Consider the following 24,535-nt stretch of genomic DNA (forward strand, 5'->3'; position numbering starts at 1 on the left):
AATGTAAATAAAAATTATTATTTTGAATTATGATTATGAATAATAATAATAGTAATTTGATTTATTAAATATTAATTTATAAGTAGTAATACTTATTAAAACTTTAAAAAATTAATCATGCAAAAGGAGCACGCAAGTATCAAGTGAAAATTTAAATCAAAAGTTTCACTTTAAAACTTTTATCAGTGATTCTATTGTTGTTTTTGTTCACAAAAATGAAAGAATAAAGTTGTTATCAGTTCCAGAGAAAAAAAAGGTTTTAGATTTGGCCTTTGGATAAGCCGCCTTTCAGATATTTGGGTTTGCATTACTTCTGGTATTGGGGCAGTAAGTGAGAAATGGGCGACAGAAATCAAAATGTTGCGAATAGATATAAATACACGCAAATAAGTGTAGATGAGCTATTGGAAGATCACTGCCACTGTCTGGTTAACTGTGTATTTTGCAGCTGTGAGTGAATGTACACATATCAAAAATAAATCATTCAATTGATAACATCTTGGTTCTTTCACTTTTATGAAGTAAAACGATATAGTATATAGAATCACTGATAAAAGTTTCAAAGTGAAACTTTTGATGTAAATATTCATTTAATATTTTTTTAATTGAAAAATAGCCTTTCTTATTTATTTGCCTAAAATTGTAGTAAGATATACATAGGCGCATGCATGCTCATGATTTCAAGGTAAACTGATTTTGGGTACATAACCGAATTCATAATTAAAGTTCTTTTTATATTAAGCTTATATTGCTTACATTTTAAAGAATCTGCTCTCTCTCTTTGTCTTCAATGCCCGAATGTAACAAAAATATATTTCTTGTTTCCCATGGTGAAATATAAAATCGGAGCGTAAGTTGAATGTAAAGGGAAAAAGTAATAAAACCGTTAACAAACCTTCTATTATTCTACCTTTTTACAATATCCGACTTATGTTCCGATTTTATATAATTATTTTTATTATTAAAGTTTAAGCGCAAGCATTTTTAAAGATTTCAAACAACACGATCGAACAGATATCTATATTAATTAGGAAAAAAAAAGAATAAATCCAACAATAATTAAAAGTAAGTTTGGTTTTACATTTCGATAACTTTTAATTGACAATAATAATAGAAGCCTGCTCCTGTTGCTTGCACTTTTTGCACTAAGAATCTTTGTTTTCTCTCTTTTCAACGTTCTAGTGTATATATTTATCTCGTTTTTAAGTGCACAGTTCTAAAGATTTCAAGCAATATACGAATAGATCTATATAGTCAAACGAGAGAGAGAGAGAAAGAGAGAGAGAGAGAGAGAGAGAGAGAGAGAGAGAGAGAGAGAGAGAGAGAAAGAGAGAGAATGTGTAGTGTTTGTTCTTTCCTTTTCATCGCATCGCGTGCAGATCGGCGCGCGCGGTCATTGCTTCCGGGAAAGTACGTGCAAGTGGATTTTTAAATCGCGACGCGCAACACACCACATCACGACATATTCAACATGGTGGGCGATCAGCTGTCTTCTGTCACGATGACGCTTGCGACGGGCAAACCGTAAAATTAATTGGCCCAATCAAAGCGCGGCGTGCACGCATTTATCACGACCGACCGATCGAGCGGCCGTACGAGCAGGAGGGGAGGGAAGTAACGCGACACGTGTCCTGTCGTCGTCCTGCTGGCGTTCTTTGTCGTCGTTGTTTCTATCAAAAGGGGGCGGGGAGGGGCTCTGGAAAAAAGACGCGAAGGCGCCTGTTCCTGTTGTGCTTCTGGAGTTGTGGATGCTTCGTTCGCGCCGCGGGGCGCTCGCTTAAAGCAGCTTAAAGTGAGCTGTGACTGCGAGTGCACGTACGTGCGTACGCACGCAGCACGCATGCACGCACGCACGCACGCACGTACGTACGAGAGAAAGCAATATGGTGACTGTATGCGGGGGGACATAACGAGCGAGCGCGCACGGGGGATGTTTAATAATATTTATCATTGGCGGCAGCGTGCGTCGGTGAGCGCAAGTGATGAACTTGACGTGACCGAGGGCCTCTCGCTAGGCTGAGGAACAACCCAGGCACCATGTGCGATGTGTGCGTCGACTTTCACGATCTTTTGCTCGCGTGTAAGTGGATATATGTATCGCCCACAGTGGCGTTTCCCACTCGCCATTCTTAACCTATCCGCTGAGCGACAAAGCAACTCTCTTTCTCTCTCTCTCTCTCTCTTTTTCTTTCCTCGGAGAAGATCCTCGTCGCGAGAGGGGTTAACGCCATTCTGACGCGGGGACGAGGTTCTTCGAATCTCTCCGTCCCGTTCGTCACGAGATGCGCGAGCAGGTAGTAGCGTCCCATAACCTTAACCGCTGACGAGCCTTTTGTTCGAAGACCGAGAACGAGATCGAGATTCTTGGACGGTTCTTCGTTCCATTAGCCGCATTTTCACATTCGCCGCGTTCTCTGATAAGTGACGATTAGTTCCATTAGTTATGCTTTTGCAATCAAACAGCGATTTGAGACTCTCCAAGTCCAATGCGAGCTCTCGAGCGAACGGAAGCTTTCTTATGTTTCTTACTAAAGATTGATCTTGATCTTTCGGTCTTGATCTCTTAACTGCTTGCTTTTTATCTTTTTTTAAATTCTAATATCCATTCCTACCAACATAGATTAACTTTGATCTCAGTTCAATGTATTCTCCATCTCTTTTTAATTCTCATAGAACTAGGAAAAGATAAGGAGCAAATTAAATTGAGATCAATGCCATTGGTGATATTGGTGTAAATGGCATTTGCCATATGGATTGAGAAGTGTATCTCCATTTGAGGTATACTTTTTTTCATTAAAGCTTGTTTGAGAACTTTCAGTTAGTATTGTCGAAAATTATCCACTGGAAATTTTAGTTGTTAGAACTAGAAAGAAATAGAATTTAAACTGAAATAAAAGTTAATCTGTATTAAATTGTGGAGATTTTACGTACAGAAAAATATATAGGATAATTGGAGGTAATATGCCACACTTAAGAGAAATTAGATTTTTTATATAATTATTTATTTAATTTAAGATATCTTTACATACTTTACATACATCTTCTACTTGCTTGAATATTTCCATTTTTTATCACTAAAAATAAAGAAACAGAAGTTCAAAAATGGCATATTATCTAACCATGTGGACAATATACTATTAAATAGGTTGTGCCACAGACAAAAAAATGGTAATTCTTATTGCAGAAAATGATAGAAGAGAAGAGAGTTATAAATCACCATTTTGTTTTATTTAAATAATTTAGTAAATATTTATGTGGCATAATTCTTGTTGCTACAAATTTGTTACTTATAGAGTTCTAACAACCATTTTATAACCAGAAGTTCTTTGAATATATAATACATAATTAATAATTTACTGTAGAGGGAAAAAAGATTGCGGTTATGAAACCTGTAAGATATGGTACATTATCAACAAATATTCTCAAAATTTATTTTTATTTCTAAAAAATAATTAACGTTCTTTGGTGGATCTTACATACCAGGATAACAAAAATATTAATGTATTTTTTAAGTAGTAATATAAAGTACACGTAAGTTGTAAGAAGCATATTTTCATACAGCATGTTATCATACTTGACTTATAGAAACAATATTATTGCCAAGATATTGAAGATATTAATGCAACACACCATGTATATAATTCCATGGCATTAATACGAGTGCTTCTAATCATATTTTTATTAAACAGTGAATGGCATATTTCCTGCTACTATCACCAGTTATTCTACTATACATTACTTGAATTAAATAAATATTATTTATTATAACCATTTCACATATTTATATATCCACCAAAATCTTATAAGTTTATCATGAGCATCAAATTTATTCAAAATATAATATATTCCAAATTTTTAGTAATTTAATATTTTAGTAAAAAATATTAAGTTGAAACAAAAAATTTAATTTGCTTAGTATTCTGACTTTTCTTTGATAAAATTATATTCTCAGAAAGTATTTTTAGAATAAAAAAATTTTTTTAATACATAATAAATGTTTTTAATAATTTGTAATAAATTAATTGCAATAAATATATTTAAAGATTATTATCAAAAAAATATTATTTGTTAAAGGTAACGATTATTAAAAAGTAAATTAAAAAACAAATTGAATAATTGCTCGAAGATAGAATTGAATAATTCCTTAGAGATAGAATTGATATTTTTCTGTGCACACTAAGTATCAGTATATTGATATTTTAAGCGCTATTTAATAAAATGTTTATGACTTTTTAAATAAATAAAATGTATATTCTATAAGTCTATACCACATAAAGTAAATTATCTGATAAAGAGAACAGAATTTCGTGAATCTTTTATGTCGGTTTATTCTTTTTCTCTAATACGTTGTTTTTTTTTAGATGACGAGCGTTCGTCGAAGGAGCAAGATGCACTGGCGACATTGTATGTAACAGATGTTGATACGACATTGCATTATGTTAATCAGTGGGTGCAGAGGTACATTGAATTGATAACTAATTGATAACTTCAATCTATTCTTTTGTATCTTTTCTCGTTAATCCTTTCATGAAGAGTAAACTAAATGAAAACTTTATATAAAATTTTATATAAAAATTCTGAAAATTTATATAAAAAGTGTTTAAGAAAAGTTTTTACCAGAGTAACTCATATCGAAAGGATTAAATTTTATACATATTATTACAAGTACATTTAATCAGTATAATTGTTTTATACGTTTGCCTTTCTTTTCTAGACAATGTATGTGCTGTTATCGTGAAATTAAAAATTTCGATCGATTTATAAGGCTAACTCAGAGTGTCGTGCTCTGTGCGTTACAACAGTTACAAATTATACAAAATGAACAACAGGAAGATGTCACCAAAGAAACGCCTTCTAAGAACGAAAAGGATGAGGAAGAGAAAAATAATAAACAAAAATCCGACGAAAACGTGGAGCACGCGCAAGCGAAAACTCAGACAAAACAGATTTGGTCTCAGCACGATAAAGAAAGATTGTTTCATCTTCTCTCGAAAATTTTTTTACTCAACTTTCCTCTTTATATCGCTATGAAGCACGGGGGAGTAATCAATCCTTTAGCTCCCGTCAAGGTAAAACTTTTGTGCAATCTATCATCTGTGTTCTAGATCGATAGAGCTTATCGATTATGTTACAGTTACAGTAAAAAATATTATGTTTATGTTAAAATTTTTATATTGAATTTAATGTAAATGTTAATTTAATATAATGTAATTGTTTTCTTATTTGTGGTAATTAGAATATTTTATGGTAAATTGATATTCAACATTTTTTCCTGTTAAAACGACAATTTATGGGTTACTAAATAACAAAAAATAATGTAGTTTTAAAACAAATTTTAAGGTAAATGAATAAAATATATGTATTGACATATTAAAATTTTAATCTTATTGCAGAAATATTTTTATATAATTTTTTTCCAAATTATATCAAAGTGTTATGTCTTTTGTATTACTCTCTTAATATCTGTTATTTTTTAATATATTTTTTTATTGTTAAATTGACAAAAATTTGAATGGACTGCTTAGGACACAAAATGTGTTATTTTTAACATAAAACTTTTATTCTGTAACACAGGACGAAGGTGGTTACTGTGAGCCGCACGACCCTGAAGTACCGGCACCTTTAATTCGCGCTGTATCTATATTTTGCCATCAGGGAGGCTTTAATTTGGTGTCCGCTTGTTTTGACATGGAAAACCCACTGCCTGTTACCCTTGCGCATTCAATGGTTGCAGTTATTTGTAATCTGAAACTTTGGTTAAACTATGCCAGTGTCATTCAACTGTTTATACCATTACGCAGTCGTGTTATGAAGTATATGTGTCGTTTAGAGGACAAGGAATTGCGTACTCCGGCTGTTAGGACCATGGCAGGTATGGTTTCTGAAATTAAAAATGTATAGAGAAGAATTTTCAAATGTGTACAACACTATGTTTTCTTATTATATTTTCCATTTGGTATTGATTTGTATCGCGAATAAAATTATGGCTTAATGTTTTAAGTATTACTATATATTTAACTTTTTACTAATAATAAATTAATCTATTATAATTTTCATAATATGTTGCAAAAGATATTGTTTAAACAACTTAAATCGTACCTGTGAGTGTCTTAAATTAGATCACTTTTGAAGGTATATTATATCGCTATGAAGCACGGGGGAGTAATCAATCCTTTAGCTCTTGTCAAAGTAAAACTTTTGTACAATTTATCATCTGTGTTCTAGATCGATAGATCTTATCGACATTACAATTACACAGTAAAAAATTTTATTTAATATTTTGAATTTATATTATAAATGATGGTACATTGTGTAACAAGTGCGGAAAATCGGTTATTGCTCACGAGTGCAGGAAATGGATGAAAATTTGTTTCGGCTCGTGCGTTTACTAGCACGAGTAAATGATAGCTGAACCGTACGAGTTGCACTACAATTTTCACCACAATTTACGTTATCTATTAGAAGATAAAAACTGTGTAATAATGTTAAAGTGTCGAAATTGTCAATTTTGTGTGACAAAATGACATGAAAGGGACCACTTTCGACGCACTGATAAAAAAATAATTGAAGATAAGAATTATTATGTATATATATATAATACTTAATTATCTATATATAATTTACTTATTTTACTAACAATTATTAAAAAAGATTTATCAAAAAGCTTAAATATTTAATAATTGATAAATAATGATAATAAAAAGATAAGAAAGCCGAAACTAAGTCAGTTTATTAATTTATGTTTGTAATTGACATTTTTATTTATATTATTTATTAATTTATTATTAATAATAATCAACCTTACATTAATATTATTTATTTAATGTAATGAAATTTACAGTGGTAAAATTTAAAGAAAATTTAATTTTATAAAAATATTGATTTAATGTATAAACATTAAATAATTATAAACATGTATACACAACAAATCTCTTATGAAAAGAAAAATATGAAAATTTATTATAAGAATGTGTATATTATTATCAGCTATATAAATTGATTCAAAATGAATATCAATTGAATGTAATTTTTTAAAAGTGTTAGTAGCATACAAAATAAGACGTAATCTATTAATTTTCTATTTATATTACTAATTTCTTATTTATTTTATATTTTATTTTATAATTAATTTTGTTTATGTTAAATAAAAATGTAAAATATTGATGAGATATGATTTAAATGACTAGTACGCATTTAATAATTGTCTTTTATGTGCACTGTTGTTAATTCTCGAATATACAAGGTTCTTTATTCCTACTTGAATACACACATGGTGTTTTTTGTTTTTTTTTTGTTTTTTTTTTTAGATTTTATGTGGACCGCTGTAAAAGATCCAATAGACTCTGTATTACCAAGTTTTGATCGTGATGGACTTGACTTGGCATTTAAATATTTTACTAGTACAACTCTAACTATGAGGCTGGCTGGCGTGGCTCAAATAAACGCTCATATTACTGCATCTAATGAGCTCTGCAACAGCGAGACCGTCGCCGAGGTCGAACAAGTGGGACATGCGCTTGCCGCCTGGCTGACCGAAAACAACATCATAGCTCATATATTCGGACCAAACTTGCACGTAGAAGTTATTAAGCAGAGTCATATTATATTAAGTTTCTTAGCTATGGAAGGTAGAATTACATCCTCGGACATGGACACTATGTGGCAAGCGGCTCAGCTGAAACATTGCGGTCGTCCGGTTTATGATCTGTTGGCGCCTTTGGTCAAACATCTGGCTCCCACTCCCGTACTCCACTTGTATTCTTTGCTGGGTAAATTAGAACCCAAGGACCACACAGAGCAAAGCTTGTTTTTAGCATCGGCTTTAATCAAATTTATTTGGACATCCGGCCGTTCGACTTATCCAAGAGGTTTGGTAATGAAGAACAGAGAAATTTTAAGGAGTACCGGAAGTGGTGTCGGTGGAAGTAGCAGCAGCGATCCAAGTGGAATGGATGGTAGCAGCCCGGAGGATGATGAGGAGGAACCTAGTCCAACGCTGTCCGATGGACCGTCGCCCAGAAAACAATCCAGAAGCTACAGCAGCGATGGTGAAGGTACGTAACTTGCATTAAATAAAATCTTTTTTTTTATTTACATTTTGTTTGCACGCTTACAGGACATTATAAAGGAAAAAATCTGACCACTACTATCGAATCAAGTCTTAATGATATTGAGGGTCTGAATTCCGATAAGTTTGAATGTAATAAAGAATTGACCAAAGACTCTTCGACAAACATTATTCGAGATGAAATGAAGAGCAAGCAAAGTGGATCTGATGCCGAAGCAGATACGGAGAAGTCTAATACGGAGGAGATGTTCGTGCATGAGAAGAAAAAGCGAAAAATTTTGCGCAAGCGAAAAAGACCGCAGAAACGTTCGTTAAGTGGCGTTGAGAAAAGCTTAGAGGATATTGTTGGTCAAGATGGGAATATGAAATCAAAAGATTTGCTTGTAGATGGGAAAAGCAGAACGGAAGATATGCTGAACAGTAGTCTGGACGCTTTGGCTACTTTAGACGAGCCGAAAAATGTCGATGCGTTGGACCGCGTTAAACAGCAAGCGATGGCTTTAGATCCAAATGAGCAACAAGTTCCAACCACAGCAACTCTATTGAGACGAAACAAAAACAAATACATGTCTATAGTAGGATATAACGTGGATCGAGCAGCCGATTCGGCAGACAGTTCGCACGACGAAGACGACAGCGATGTAGCAGGTGTACTCGCTGCCGCAGATGGCCCTGGTGCGGTAATATCCGAACTTGCTGGTTTGGTACATGCATCCGGTCCTACATTTTTACCTTCGGGATTAGATGAGATGCTCTCTGACGAGGAAGGCTCGTATAGTAGCAGAATATCAAACAAAAGTGAAAAAAACATGGCCGACTTCGATGGTGAGGAGAGCGGTTGCGAAGAGGAACTGGCTCAGTTAGCTGCGCGTCACCTAACCGCTATTCAAATGCAAGCTTATCATCCTCATCACTCGCACTCGACCATGACAATTAGAAGATCGGTCTGTCAGCAGTCACAAGTGCGAACCTCTCGACAAACGGCCTCGAGATTGAGTTCGCAGTTTAACTTGGACACAGTTTGCAAACCGGGTAACACGCTGCTATGGGATCTTCTTCAAGATGATAAGATAGGTCAGCTAGGGGAGGGCCTGGCCATGGAAGCAGAAAAAGCGCTATGTAATCTGTTGTGCTTCAACGTCGATCGTTTGATTCCTATGAAGTTTATAGAAGGCTGTTTAGAGAATTTGGCGACCAATCGTTCCGTGGTTATATCTCTGAGACTGTTGCCGAAATTGCTCGCAAGTTTCCAGCAGTTTGGTGCGATGGATGCGCACACAATTACTACCTGGGCCGACCGTGAGCGTGGTATGCTGAAGCATTTCTTTAATAATTTGAAAACTTACACCAGTACTGGACCGAAGAGCAATTTATATTCGCATCAAACAGAAATACAAGTCAGATTACAATTTCTGTCGTCAATCTTCTCGCCTCTAGGTTCACCCGATTGCTTTCGCTTGAATGTAGAACAAGTGGATATATTGTGGCAGTGTCTGTCGCAGGATCCTGTTTGTGCGGATGAACTCTTTAGTTGGTTACTTAGCCAAGCGAAATCTACGGAGCAGCATGCTTTAGGGATGGACACGTTAAAACACTTATGCATGCGCCGGTTACCAAGTCTACCACCAGAAACCATTAGTATGACAGGTCTGAGTTTATTTCAACAATTATGCAATCTGGCGCGCTTGGCAGCGGCGCACATGGACAGACCACTCAGGGATATAGATTCGGTGGGCATGGACTTTCTGTGGCGAATCGCTCTGAAAGCGAAAAGCACGGATGTCAGTATGGCAGCTATACAGTACCTCAATGGCTACTACATGTCACGACAGCTGACTCAGGAAGCGGAATTTGTGTCGCAGTGCATGACACATCTTGCAGCAGCCAGTGCCGATCTCGAAATTAATGAGGAGGCTAGTCTACGCTGCATACAACGTGCTTTGCTTCTACTGAAGACACATTTGGAAGCCTTTCGGAAACGTTATGCCTATCACTTACGTCGCTGGGTATTGGAAGGTAGAGGCGCCGCCAGCCACGTGGCCATGAATACTTCCGAAAAAGGCCAACAATTGAGGATTTTTGTACAACCCGCTGGTATACCAGAAAAGACGAATTTTACTCTTCTCAATACTGATTATGTAGCGGATTTACGAGCCGAAGTGGCTAAATGGTGGGATGACACACAGAACGTTCAGGAAAAATCAATGGTTTCCGCAAATTCTGGTCAGAACGGTGGATCGGTCTTAGGATCGTTGCTTACCGATGGCCCTATTAGAATGATTACCCAAGGTCAGGAATTAACTATCGACTTTGATGAGAAAACCTTGCAAGAAATGGGCTTCAAAGATGGGCAATTGGTATTTATTTCACCCGGCGCTAGTAGAGGTAATGGCGGCCGTTGCAGCAAACGAGACATAGATTCGCCCTCTTTATTACCACCGCCGCCTAGAGAATCTCTACCGACTTTATTATTACTTCGACCGCAGTATTTTGAACAGCTATTTACGCTTATGAGAACACTTAGTGCTATGAAGACGATCGTGAAAGGAGGCCAAGAAATTCCTCACACGAAAGCGCAAGTACTCTCGAGAAGAGTTTGGGACACACTCACCTTGCTACCTACAAGTCCAACCTTGCTACGAGGTTTCCAAAAACTCGGTGAAACTTCTCTTCAGGAATTGCTCGATCCGGCGAGTCCGCAGAAACTGATGTATTCGCTTTACATAGTTGAGTCTCTCAGTCGACGAGGTGCGACGAATCAGCCGTCGCAGAACAATCTCACTGTATCAACGATGGCGCACGAAGGTGGTGGCGACGCAGACGACAATCATGATGACAAGGAAAAGGATATGCCTTGGTCCACTCTATTTGTGCAATACGGTGGACTCCGGCATCTTTTCGATATTTTTATGTCGGGTTGCCTAGAACAGGGAGATGGCAGTGAGTGGCAACAAGATTGCCTCGCTAGTTTACTGAAGCAACTATGTCATCTTGGTGTTGTGAAAGAGGAGAAGAAACGTAACAAAGCAGACAAACCATTATTGGTGCCCAGGCTCAGCGAGGCTATGTTGAGAATGATGAATGTTGACACGGTGATGCCGAGAATTACGAGCATTCTAAACGATGCTTCATTGCCGCTTGATCCGAATCACTACAAGACGGGACTCTTCAGCCGATCTCAAGTGATACATTACGCCATGGCGCTTCTAGTCTGTTGGGTGCACAGCGATCCGGCAGTCAGGCAATATTTATTCTCGTCGTTTGAGCCATTTGGAAAAACATGGTTGCGCAGACTGATATTGGAAGATCCCGAGCCGGCAGTGAGACGCGAAGTATGCACGGCACTATACAGACTGTGCTTAGGCAGTACTGGCGCGGAAGACGATAATTCGGATCAGATGCCGGGATTGATCGTACCCATGTTGAACACCCTGCTGGAACATCTCATGATCGCTGAAGCTATGCAGCCTTCCCATCGCAAGCCAGATTTACCACTACACTTGCATACGGTTTTGGATGAAGGAAAAGAGCCTTACGGTCCAGCTTGTAAAGACTATTTTTGGTTGGTATGTCGTTTGGTGGATTCTCTTCCGGACGAGGCAATTAGAGAAAATTCAACGGATGACACTTCTGGTACGACAGTTGATCTCGAGGCGTTAGCCATCCGAGTGATCGACTCCGTGCTCAACAGAGAGCATCTGGAGACCCGACATAATACGGTGGAGGATGACGCCCTGGTCGGACTGATCAATCTCACATGTAACATAATGACACATAATCCACCTTGCAAGCAGGGTAAAATTGGTCAAAATTTGTTACATCAGGTGTTTGATTTCTTGTTCGCCTTGCCTAATCCACGGAGTAAGCATGTACCCAAGTGTAAGAGTCAGGCATCTAGATCGGCGGCTTTCGATCTTTTGGTCGAGTTGGTAAAATCCGCACCCGACAATTATAGGATATTACACGAGAAACTGCTCGCCCAACACCGTCCCGGACTCTTCCCATACCCGTGGGATTATTGGCCTCACGAAGACGGACGTTCGGATTGCGGTTACGTAGGCCTGACAAATCTAGGTGCGACATGTTACATGGCCAGTTGCATGCAACATCTGTACATGATGCCGCAGGCACGCGTCTCTATACTGGGTGCTGATTGCAGTCGTGCGAACAAACATCAGTTGACCTTACGGGAGTTGCAAAGAATGTTTGCTTACTTATTGGAGTCAGAGAGAAAAGCGTACAACCCGAGAAGCTTTTGCCGCGTATATACGATGAATCACGAGCCGCTCAACACTGGTGAGCAGAAGGACATGGCCGAATTTTTCATCGACCTTGTTTCCAAGTTGGAGGAAATGACGTCCGACCTGAAGAACCTAGTCAAGACACTGTTCTGTGGCGTAATATCTAACAACGTCGTCTCACTTGATTGCGAGCATGTTAGTAGGACTTTGGAGGAGTTCTATACTGTCCGATGTCAAGTGGCGGATATGCGAAATCTCTACGAGAGCTTGGATGAGGTCACGGTTAAGGATACACTCGAAGGCGACAACATGTACACATGCTCGCAATGCGGCAAGAAAGCGCGGGCCGAGAAGCGAGCTTGCTTCAAGAAGCTGCCGCATATATTGTGTTTCAATACGATGCGCTATACTTTCAACATGGGCACCATGCTGAAGGAGAAGGTCAATACGCACTTTAGTTTTCCACTTAGATTGGATATGTCTGGTTACGTGGAGAAGAAGCTTATGCCGCAACACTATCAGGATGAGAAAAAAGCGGCGTCCGAGAAGAGAAAATCTGAAAACGATGGAAATTCCAAGGCGGACGATGAAGAGAAAGAGGAGGAGGATGTGGAACATTATCAGTATGATCTAATTGGCGTGACTGTTCACACGGGAACAGCGGACGGTGGACATTATTATAGTTTTATTCGAGATCGTACGTCTCCCAATAAGGATAAATGGTTCCTGTTCAACGATGCCGAAGTCAAACCGTTCGATCCGAACCAGATTGCGGCCGAATGTTTCGGCGGCGAGATGACCAGCAAAACATATGATTCAGTGACGGACAAGTTTATGGATTTCAGTTTCGAAAAGACGAATTCGGCATACATGTTGTTTTACGAATGGTGCGCCGATCCCGGTGAGCAACAAGCGAAGGAGGAGGAGGCAACCGTCTCGAGTCCAACTGCCGACAATAACGATGGCAACACCGGACGGTCCTCATCGTCTGCTTTAGTGCGCAACAATATGAACAAATTGCCGCCATTGGAACTCAACAAGGAACTCGAAGACTGGATTTGGCAGGACAACATGCACTTTCTGCAAGACAAAAATATATTTGAGCATACGTACTTCGGGTTCATGTGGCAAATCTGCGGCTACATACCGCAAACCTTGCTCTCCGTGCAACCCGATATCACGGAAATGTCTGCAGAGTTGTCCACGTCCTTCTTCATGGAGACATTTATACACGCCAAAGAGAAGCCGACGATGGTGCAATGGGTGGAATTGTTGACGAAACAATTTAACGGCTCGGCCGGAGCATGCGCAAGATTCCTTGAGCGGATGGCCGGCGATTCATGGTGGCCTATTCAGATTCTAGTCAAGTGCCCTAATCAGATGGTCAGGCAGATGTTTCAACGGCTATGTATTCACGTGATTCAACGATTGCGCGCTACCCAGGCACCTCTGTACCTTCTCTGCGACGAGGAGAACGATGTCAATACTGTCGGCACTCGATCCTGCGTCACACGTTTTGTCAGGATGTTACTATCGCTCATGGAACATGCCAAGCAGCATCTCAAACACCTCACCGAATACTTTAGTTTCTTATATGAATTCAGCAAGATGGGCGATGATGAAGCTATCTTTCTAATCAGAGTGCAGGCTATATCCACGATGGTAAACTTTTATCTTGGTCACAAAACGCACGAGTTCGTCGACGCGGTCAGTGAAGAGGAAGAAGAAGAGGAAATTGTGACCGTGCCTTCGGAAAAACTTCGACCTGCCTCGCTGGATAAGATGATTACACTAATAGCGTATCTGGTCGAACGTAGCAGGGGACAAGATCACAGATTGGCGTTGTCACCGTCAGACTTGAGTGCCGTAGCGGGCGGCAAAGGCTTCCCTTTTCTATATCAGCAGACACGAGATGTTATAAATCTCACTCAAACAAGGAACTTGATTCAGTCTTTGTGCCGTTGGAATGACAGATTGGCAATACACGTAGTCACCATGATATTTCAAGCGATAATGAAGCATACCGATGTGTGCCAGCCATTCTTCAAATTGTTAACGTTGTTGACGGAGAGTTCGGGGCTAAGCGGACTGCCTTGTATGACTCAGCTGATCCTGGGTAGGGTTTGGGAAGCGGCGAGGGTTGCTCCGCATGGTGCGCTCGAGTGGCTTGCTCTTGCAGTCACGAGGAGTAAACTCGCCCATGCTTGGGTACTGCAAGAGCTTAACACGTGGCTGCAACACTATCTTCTCGAGCATTCCAATCAAAGAGTTCGCTCGGCCGCTGCCTTCCTATTAGTATCACTAGTTCCATCTACACATTTTAGACAAGGCTATCGTAGCGCCCATCGTCTCGGTTTAGGATGCAACACGTCCAGAGAGCTTCAATTATCACCCGAAGCTACTTTAATATTACATCAGATATATACGGCACTCTTGAGACTGCTTCAGCCCGCACGACATTACATCGATATACAAACTCACGGCACAATGAAGCTCACTGCCTACTTTGCATTGCTCACATACTGCGTAGTTTCTAAGACCGAAAAATTAATGGTGAGTACACACAATATTTAAAGCGACCTTACTTCAGTAAAAGAGATCGACAAAGCTCCTATGTATATATATGTATATGTATGTTTATCTTACAGTTCGGCCAATATCTTAACGATTTGTGGACACTTTTCCATCCGAAACTTTCAGAACCAAGCATTCCGGTGCATCATAATAAGCAAGCAGTACTTTTGTTTTGGTATCATGTTTGCTCCGATTGTCCAGAGAACGTTGCTATGATACTTCATAATCCGCACATAACTAAAAATATAGCGTTTAATTACATTTTGTAAGTATTTACGTTTTTGTTTTTTTTTTTTACACTTTTTGTATTTGTATATTATCCAGAAATTTGTTAAATTACATTATTATGAGAATTGAAATGAGGATTATGAAAATATGCAATAGCTAGAGTTGTGTGTATAGATAAGTTAATATTTTAAGTCAGTTAAAAATAACATTAAAATTAAATTAAATTAAAAAATATTTTTGAAAAGCATTATTTATGTTAAATTAGAATGTTGTAATTTTTTAAATTATTTTAAATAAAACAGTTATAATATAAATCATGAAATAAATTTAATACTTTATTTGTAAATTAAGTTTGTGTGAAATAATACACAAATATTGTTTTTTTTATATATGAGAATTATTTTTCTTTTACATAAATGTTTAAATTAGGAAAAAATTAATAAGGTTAAAGCTTTTATTTAAAAATAACTAGTTAATTTTTAATTTATTATTTAAATCAATTGATTAAAAGTTATTTTTAATTAATATCTTTCATAAGTAACTTTTATAATTATTTATCTTTTTTAACTAGTTATTATTTAATCTTGATAATAGCAATATGGGATATGATTTAATCTGCATCAGCATCTGACTTATATTCTACATATAAGATACATATATAATGTATATGTCCTATACATAAGAGTTTTAATGTGTCGCCAAAGGACACTAATTAACAGATAGCGTATTATCTAACATAAAAATGTTTCTAATATGTATTTTTGTTTATTTTAGAGCTGATCATGAAGACCAGGATGTTGTGTTGTTTAACAGAGTTATGTTACCCGCGTACTATGGTCTCTTAAGGCTTTGTTGTCAACAATCGCGTACTTTTACAAGACAATTGGCCGCGCATCAGAATATTCAATGGGCTTTTAAAAACATCACTCCGCATCCTACTCAATATTCAACTGTAAGTTTTCTAAATTTAAGGAGGTTTATTAGCTTAAAAAAATGCAGAAAATTTATGTAATTTTTTAATTTTTATCTTTTAATATAGGAGCTTTCAGCAATCTTTAAAATAACGAACAAAATCTAAACAATACAAGACGATAATGTTATAAAAAAATATTCTCTTTATGACATTGCGATAAATTTTGATTAAAAAGTTGAGAAAGATTGTTTATAATAATTATTTAAGTATAGCAAGTTTTTACTAGTGTAACATCATGTTTTTACTAGTGTAACATTAAATTTAAAAATAATGTATAATTTATGAACATTTTATATTTTTGTACGAAAATGATATAGTGAAACTTTAGTTTAAAAATGGTTTTTATAAATTTTATCCTTTCTTACAAATATATATATGTAATAGTTTTCCAAAATTCTTCTGATACTTTGATATTAGATTAACTTAAAACTCTCTTACGAGTCTTTCAATGCTATTTTAAAAAGTTATTTAAAGAAAACTATAAAACTTTTGAAAAAATTGGGAATATATCTATATACTTATTAATTATAAACTTATTCTTTATAAATTTGATTAAGTTTATATAAAGATTGATAAAACTTAAATTTTGCATCAAACATAGTATTATTTGAGTATAAAAATATCTGATCATTATTAAGATAAAATTTTAACAGCGTCAAAATTTCTTTTATTTACAGGCAGTGGATGAATTATTTAAGTTGATGCAATTGTTAGTCGCGAGACATCCTGATCAAACGGAACAAGAAGAGGCAGAGATCGCGTCATTTAGAAGGGGCACACTGTCCTCTTATTTACAAGGACTCGATGGTCGTTCGTGTTGGGCAACTCTTATTTCTGCTTTTCGGTATGTTAAAATATAAATAATTGTATTTTAATTATAGAGACGCTAAAAGACACAAATAATACATTTAAATTTTAGATAAAAAGTTGATATAAAAGGATCTTCTAGTTTAAAGCGAGGAAAAATAGTCTATTTTAGGAACCTTTTTAAAAGAAAATTATCACACATATTCTACGTTCTTATATATCTACTTGTGCATATTTGATAAATATCTACACATTTTGGTATATCTAAATGTTTATTAGTTTTTATGTAAATTTGAAAGCAAAAAATGATATCGGTAATTGGTATAATCACAGTTTTCCTAAACAGAAACAGAAAAAGAGTTTTAAGAGGATTTTTAGTTATTATAAGTATGGCAAATTTACTTAACATACAAACTAATGAACATTCAACTATATTAAAATTTATAAATATTGTAAATGTATACTAAACATGTATAAGTAGATATTTAAAAGTAAAAAAATACATTTAAAAAAGTACATTATTTTTTTCACGCTCCAGACTAGAATATTAAAAAAACTGAAAATAACGGCCATTTGTTTTTTTTTCTTTCAGAATTCTTATCGAATCGGACGATGATCGTTTGTATGTTGTCTACAACGGCGGCTTGAGCATGGTTCTTGAAGCGTTTCATATGCTACATATCATGTATCATGAAGCGACGGCGTGCCACGTTGCCGGCGACTTAGCGGAGTTGATCGCTATTATCGTTGAACTTGTGCGATGCATTCGTACCGCAAGAGACGGGCCGGACGCTAGAAACATTTTAGCTAATTGCAAAGAGTGGCCTGACGCTCTGCGTAAATTGGCAACCCTACTGAACACGTACAACCCGCCAGACATGAGAAATCTGGCTATAGATCTTTTGAAAGAGCTCGTCATGCTCGTTCCTGCCGAAGCAATATTGATCCTAGCACCACTGCTCTCACACTGCCACGCAGCACTTCAAGAATCCCATGCTGCTGTCCCACCTGGGCCGTACCTTCCGAGAAGATCTACTCCGCCTGGAAAGATGCCTACGAGACCCGCCAGACCGATGGTACAAATGGCGGTGCCTCACTCTCAGTTGGAGGCGTCGAAGGGAGTAGACCCGGAGTATGATAGCGCTCTGCTTGAATTTTATTTACCTTATCACGAGTTGATAGATGTAATGTGCAGATTAGCAATTAATAATGATTGCATGACGGATTCGTTAGTAAATTTGAGCGCTATGCTTGGATTTGAAGGTGAGTGCAATATGCAAATACACAGATAGGGAATTTGAATTGAACTGCGCACTGATGCACATTAAAACTGCTGTACACTAATTTAACCCACAATATAGAAATGATATAGAGAGCGAACGTAGCGAATAGCGCACCAGCTGAAGATTCGAGTTTCAATCCCGGGTAAAAATGGGAAAATGTTATACGCCTGTTCCTCCTCTTCGAATGGAATGGAATGGTAGTTCATCAAGAGTATTATATGCCAAAAATTCTGTTTTTTTTCCCCATTCAGAACTGGCGTTAAAACTATAGGTTCCATATGTCTCTATGTACAATTTACACATATATCACAGGTACGTGTAAGGAGCATCGAATAATGTTGCGAGACATTCAAAACTGATATACATAAAAAAACACGATATCTCACTTATTACATGTCTATTGTTTCGTGTACAACGGGTTTAATGTGCATAGTTTAATGTGCACTAATGTGTTCAATCGAATTCATCAAGAGATAAAAAACAAGAAACAGTCAGAACTAATATTATAATTATTACTATCAACACTTGGTTCGAAAATTTTCTCTGCAAAAAAAATTTTAAAGTAAAGATGTGCGAATCATTGCTAGATTGATTCGAGTTTGTTCTCGAATCGAAGAGATTTGAATTTGAATAATTCGACAATTTCGAATCGATTACTTTTGCGTTTCCTAATTCATGTTTCTCGCGCGGTTAATCTGTTTTATTAATCTGTTTTATCATTCGTATATTGATGCCGCGTGTGTCTAATCAAATTATTAATCTTAATTTATTAAGGTATAATTAAAATTTTATTTTTTATTAAAGTCTGAATAATTGTCTTTGTAAAACCTATTTATTATACATCAATTTTTTTGGTGACACCTGTAAAATAAAAGTATTACTTCTATCAAAATTATCACATATACATATAATATATCCATTATAAAATCGCAACATTATTTCAATCTATTTACTTTTTTATTATTTTGAAAATATATGTAATACGTCTTTAATTATATAATAGTACATTATAATATTAGTTTTGACCATGTTTCTTTATTTTTATTTCTCTGTATGCAGCACGATCGTGATCCATCGAATTCTGATTTATTTTATGGCTTGCAGGTGTACCTTTGCATCTGGCTCTGTTTCCCAGGCTGTGGCTGGATGTGCATGCTGCTACGCACATAGACAGAAAGCACATTACATCTCTTCTTTGTTCTTCCTACACGGTGGACTACGTAGACGCTGTGCTGCTGGACGAGAGATCGTCGCTGGGAGTGCCGGCGATACACGCCTTTCTCAAGACTTTTTTTCCGAAGTTGGCCAATCACGTGCTGACCGAGCAAACGTGCGTGCTCATTGATAATTTGGTCAGCTCGCTGACGACGATGGTGGAAGCGGTGGACGTCGAGGCGTCGGCGCATAGACTGACCGGTGACTTGCGCGCCCTGGCGCTCGTTTACAGCAGCAGCACAAGACTGAAACCATCATCCAGCCTGCTGCCAGCTCTAGAAACTCTGTTGTCGCGAACACGGATTATTACAGTGAAGGAGAACCGCTCGTCGCCGGAACTGGAGACACCCTCCAAAAGGCGGAAGTTGTGCAGCGACGCCGAGTCGATTGATCGGGGAGATCTATGTGCGCCGATCAAGGACATCGACACGGAGCATAACAGAGTCTCCGAGACAGAGATGGACAAAACGAATGCAGCGAACGATACGATGTCTTCCGATTCCGGAGACGACAAGGTTGTCACCGCCACCACCGTCGCCGCCGCCAGACACAAATCATCGGACACTGTTGTTCAGGCAGAAGCTAATGCCACTAACATCGGCGGCGACGCCGTGTCGCCGCCGAGTCTGGTCACCACCGCTAATAGTTGTACAAATCAATTGCGCTGCTCGTTGACCAACGTCTCATGGCTCGAGATGCTGGAGAAGACCATCGTCGAGCTTCAAACGATCGTACAAGTGCAAAGCAAGAGTAATTAGTCGCGTGTGTGATCGGTGGAACGCTGGCGGTGGGATGTTAGTGTTCTTTCTCTTTCTCCGGACAGCATAAATGTAAACGGAACTAACGACCAATTCTACGACCTGTAAAACTGCATGTGATCCTTTATGCCGATAGAGTTTAAAAAAAACGGTGTGTCTTCTGCGCTCCTTCGAAATCGGATATAACTTAGTACATATTATATATCGTATGTATATGTATCTCAAAGCCGCGATTTACTTTCCAAATATAGGAGAATAAGAATATTTTCGTTACTCGACATAAGTTACATTCGAATTGAAGATCGGGGGAGTCGCGTGTTGCCATCGTATAAATCCGGACTAAATTTTCTCATCTAAAACGTTCGTTAGTGCTGTGAGATAGGAATTATTTGTTTTCTCCTGATAGGAAACACGATGAGCGCACTTTAACGTGCAATAATAATGTCGCAAACCATCCAGTATTCAGAAAGCGCAATTGTGTGGTTCAATTGAATCCTAGGATAATCTTTTAAACACACTATGTCTCTCGGAAAAAGTTTATCGACAAAAGTTCATCGCTGATTATTTCGACGATTTCGCGCTGTACTTGCATACGAAAGGGGAATTACAGGGTTTTAAGAAATTATTAAAGTAAACAAATAAGAGAGTATGTTTGATGACTGGATCGAAATTTCTTTTTACGTGCTCGTTACTAGCACGCTTGTTCTTTTGTTTATTTTAATGTACGATGGAGTAGGAGTACATATAATACGTGATAAATCAATATTTAATACATAAAATATCCGTTTAGACCATTAACTCCTAATAATTGCCTTTTAAAATAAAGATCTCGATGTTGATATATTGAGATGTTTATTTTAAATGTTATTTTTTTAAATGTTAAGCTATTATATTTTGCTTGTTCCCATATTACTATACCAGTCAAAGAACAAATAAAAATAACTTAATATAATTACATTTTTAAGTAAAAGTGATACTTTAATTAAATCTATATGAAAATTAGATCTAAAAAAGGTCAATTAATTTGCAGTTTATTACTTAAAGTCTTATTATTTTAATATTTTTCTTGAACGGTCATTTAGTGATTGTTCAACGATTAAATCCTTGTTTATCAATCTTTCGACCTGTTTTACGCTTTTGATGCAAGAAATATGTTTCTATTTATCGCGCGATAGATCGTACACGTTTGGAAAGAGAGGAAAACGAGAGTTTTATTAATACATACGAATTTACGGTTAGTTCGAACTTAATGCAGAATTTAATATCCAAACCGAAGAGGTTTATATAATTCGTACGGAACGTTAGAAATTTAAGTTCTTAGCAAATCGGTAATGTAGGATTCTAATGGAGTTTGTGTTAAGTATATTTATTTATTTTCGGCACGACGGCGCGTCTCATTGGTAAAATGCGCACGGTAATACCGTGTCTTCATTTCACTCGTTGTTCGCGCCGCTTACTTATGCTAAACTGAAAACTGTCGCAGATACTTGTTGCAACCGGCTATAACTTTTCTAGATTCAGTTCTAGTTTACTGGTCGGCTTCTTCGAAACACATCTCACATCACGAATGAACAATCGGTTATGGAAACTTCCAAAGTGCTAAATATTCAAGTCAATGGTAATTTTGGACATTAAAGAATTTTACTATAATTTTACTAAAATTTAGTAAGATGTAGTAAAGTTTAAATATATTTTACTAAATTTTATTAGAATTATACTAAATTTTATTAAAATTCTCTGTCATCTATAACCTACGATTATCATGATTTTAAGAGTAAATTCTCTGTGTAGCATTTTCTTAATCGTCGAGCTCGCTAATTAAAATGGCACTATGATAGCACTTTGTCTAATCGTGATCCATTCTTTGCTGCACTCATTGGATTGTAACAAAAAGCGAGAAATTGTGTTAATTGTATCATTTAATTATTATATTTTACAAAAATATTTTAATTCCCATGAATTCATCATATAAATGAGACCAGTAATTAATATTTATGTAAATTTTTTAAATTGCTACTAGAACATAGACTACACAAGTATGAAAAGAACATTTTTTCAGATTTGTTTATTTTTCTATGCTTATATGTTTCTTTACGATAAATAGTAAGTCATCTCAAAAAGAAAAAATGCAAAAATAAGAATTTTGAAATAAATATTGCTGTGCGTCAAAGTAGGTTTGTTCAGTTTTTTTCGCTTGTTACAAAAATTTAATTTGACGCAGATTAGTTGTAAAAATTCAACAGAGTTTCGACGGAATTACTTGAGCTTTCTATCGTATATATATTTATAAGTTTTGTCAAGAGTACAAATTTTACTCCATTTACTACTGAATAATAATTAAGAAGACAATTAAGATTTAGTATATTCTTACGTCATTGAACGCAAAGAAAAAACTACTTTATTTCAATCTTTAAGTACGAGAAAAAAAGATCTACATAATTTCTCGCTTGTGACGCTGTGAGCCCCATGATATCACATGTAATATGACTGCTGCTTATCAGATTAGATAAAAAGGAATTTGATCAAATGAAAAATAATTTGAAAAAAGAAGAAGGTATATGGATATAAACATCCGAAGTGACAGTTCGTCTCGGCGTTATCAAGATGGGGGTACAACAAACCCCAGATATTATATAAAAAACAGCGTTATTTTCACAATTGTTCTCTGTATATCATTGTAATAAAAAAATTTTAATGCTTTTGAATCTTATTATATGGACCACATTCTTGATATAATTTGGGTCGCAGGACCAAAATTTGATGTAAGAAAGTTTATATAATCAAATTAAAGGCAAAATAGAATTAAATTTAAAGAAAGGAATACATAGACACAGTTTATCATTTATGTATTATTTTACATAAATGATTTAATAAATTATAAATTTTACATAAATTATACAAAAGGTAATTATACAAAGTTTGTACCTTTTACAGTTATGTTTAGGCAACGTTTTACAGTCTTAAAGAAAAGTGTGTTTATTTTTATTTAGAATACGTTAGATAGAAAACTCCAGCAGAGCATACAGCGCGGTTCTTTTTATAATACGTTTTATATAAAAATTTATTTATTGTTTGATTGTTAGACAAGAAGACATTTAATACGAATGTTGTGCGTATAAAACTATTAAAATCATGTTTTTCCACACAAACTTGAAAGAATTAAAAACGTTTGTTTTGAACACACGAAACGAATGGACAATTAATGATGGCACATATAAAGTAAAAGCTTCCAGGAATGAAAAGTTGAAGTAGTAAGTTTGACAGGTATGTTTTATAGAGATTTTTATCTCAATAATGCTATGAATTTAGAAAAATGTTTCGGAGATGCTAAAGAACATTAGCGAGTAGACTACTTACTAATATAAAAACATCGTAATGCTTTTCGTATAGTATATATATATTTTTTTTATTTTTATCAAATGGTTTCAAAGTGGTATACAAAAACGCGTTCTATCTTGATAAACTGTATTGCTGTATTTGAGATGTAAAAAGTTAATTTGTATACAAAATTAATATTATAGTTTAATCTTTACAATAGAAAATTTATTAAAAATATATAAGAATATTTTATCATTGAAGATATGTTTGAATGTTTCAAATTTTTCGTAATTTCTACAATTGTATAACTTCTAAGATCACAATCTTTTATTTTCTGATCTTGTAGTTTTCTTGTGCTCTACAGACAAACCTAAAATAAACCATATACATATTTAAAAAGTGTTATTACAAAGTAGTAGTATAAATAACGCGAAATTTTATTAATTTACAGTTTATTATTTGTGTTATTCTGTAATAATATATTTTTAATGATCTAATTTAAATTCTATTTGTAATAAACTGACCCGGGAAAAGCTTTATTGGAAAAGAAGTAAATTGCTTTAGGAGTTTAATTATTATGGAATTGTGAGCAAAACGCGAGGCATTTGAAACTATTGAATGACTTGAAAAGAATTTAGTTTAATAAATTAATTTTTTATGTGTTTCAAATGCAATAATAAATTAAATCTTATATATATACTTGTGTGTATGCGTGCGTGTGTATGCGTGTTTTTTTTAAGTTTGTAAAAAATTTTTTAATTATTGGAAAATTGGTAATACTTCGATATATTCTTAATTGAAACTTAAATTAAATTATCATCAAATTGGATAAAAAATTTTATTGAAAGAATATTTGATGATTTTGTGAAACTTCTATATGCATTATACATCCTATGTAGGATTTCTGTGAAATGATCAAAAATATCTTAAAAATAATATTTTTTAAAAAGGAAAAGCTCAGATAGAAATTGTTTGCTTTTGATAAAAACATAAAATAAAGTTTTCTCAATTTTTTAATATTTAAAATTAAAACTTTTTTGATGTTTAAAATAAAGCATGTGTAGACAATG

At 35.7% G+C, this 24,535-nt stretch overlaps 1 protein-coding gene across 2 annotated transcripts; it reads left to right on the forward strand.

Moving 5' to 3' along the window:
• Positions 1–43: 43 nt before the first annotated feature.
• LOC105832547 (ubiquitin carboxyl-terminal hydrolase 34) lies at positions 44–24,420 on the forward strand. Of its 2 annotated transcripts, none has more exons than XM_012673618.3 (11): positions 44–2,080; positions 4,362–4,458; positions 4,715–5,069; positions 5,575–5,872; positions 7,308–8,054; positions 8,117–14,862; positions 14,958–15,148; positions 15,886–16,063; positions 16,762–16,928; positions 17,484–18,154; positions 19,279–24,420. In XM_012673618.3, the coding sequence occupies exons 1-11, from the start codon at positions 2,038–2,040 to the stop codon at positions 20,145–20,147; spliced, it is 10,362 nt and encodes a 3,453-aa protein (XP_012529072.2). In that variant the 5' UTR covers positions 44–2,037; the 3' UTR covers positions 20,148–24,420. The 2 variants fall into 2 exon arrangements, with proteins under 2 accessions (XP_012529072.2, XP_036139922.1); XM_036284029.1 differs by lacking the exon at positions 44–2,080 and adding an exon at positions 2,087–2,294.
• The last annotated feature ends 115 nt before the right edge of the window (positions 24,421–24,535 follow it).

This window comes from Monomorium pharaonis, chromosome 3 (assembly GCF_013373865.1).
Source record: "Monomorium pharaonis isolate MP-MQ-018 chromosome 3, ASM1337386v2, whole genome shotgun sequence".
In the NCBI taxonomy this organism is placed as follows: Eukaryota; Metazoa; Arthropoda; class Insecta; order Hymenoptera; family Formicidae; genus Monomorium; species Monomorium pharaonis.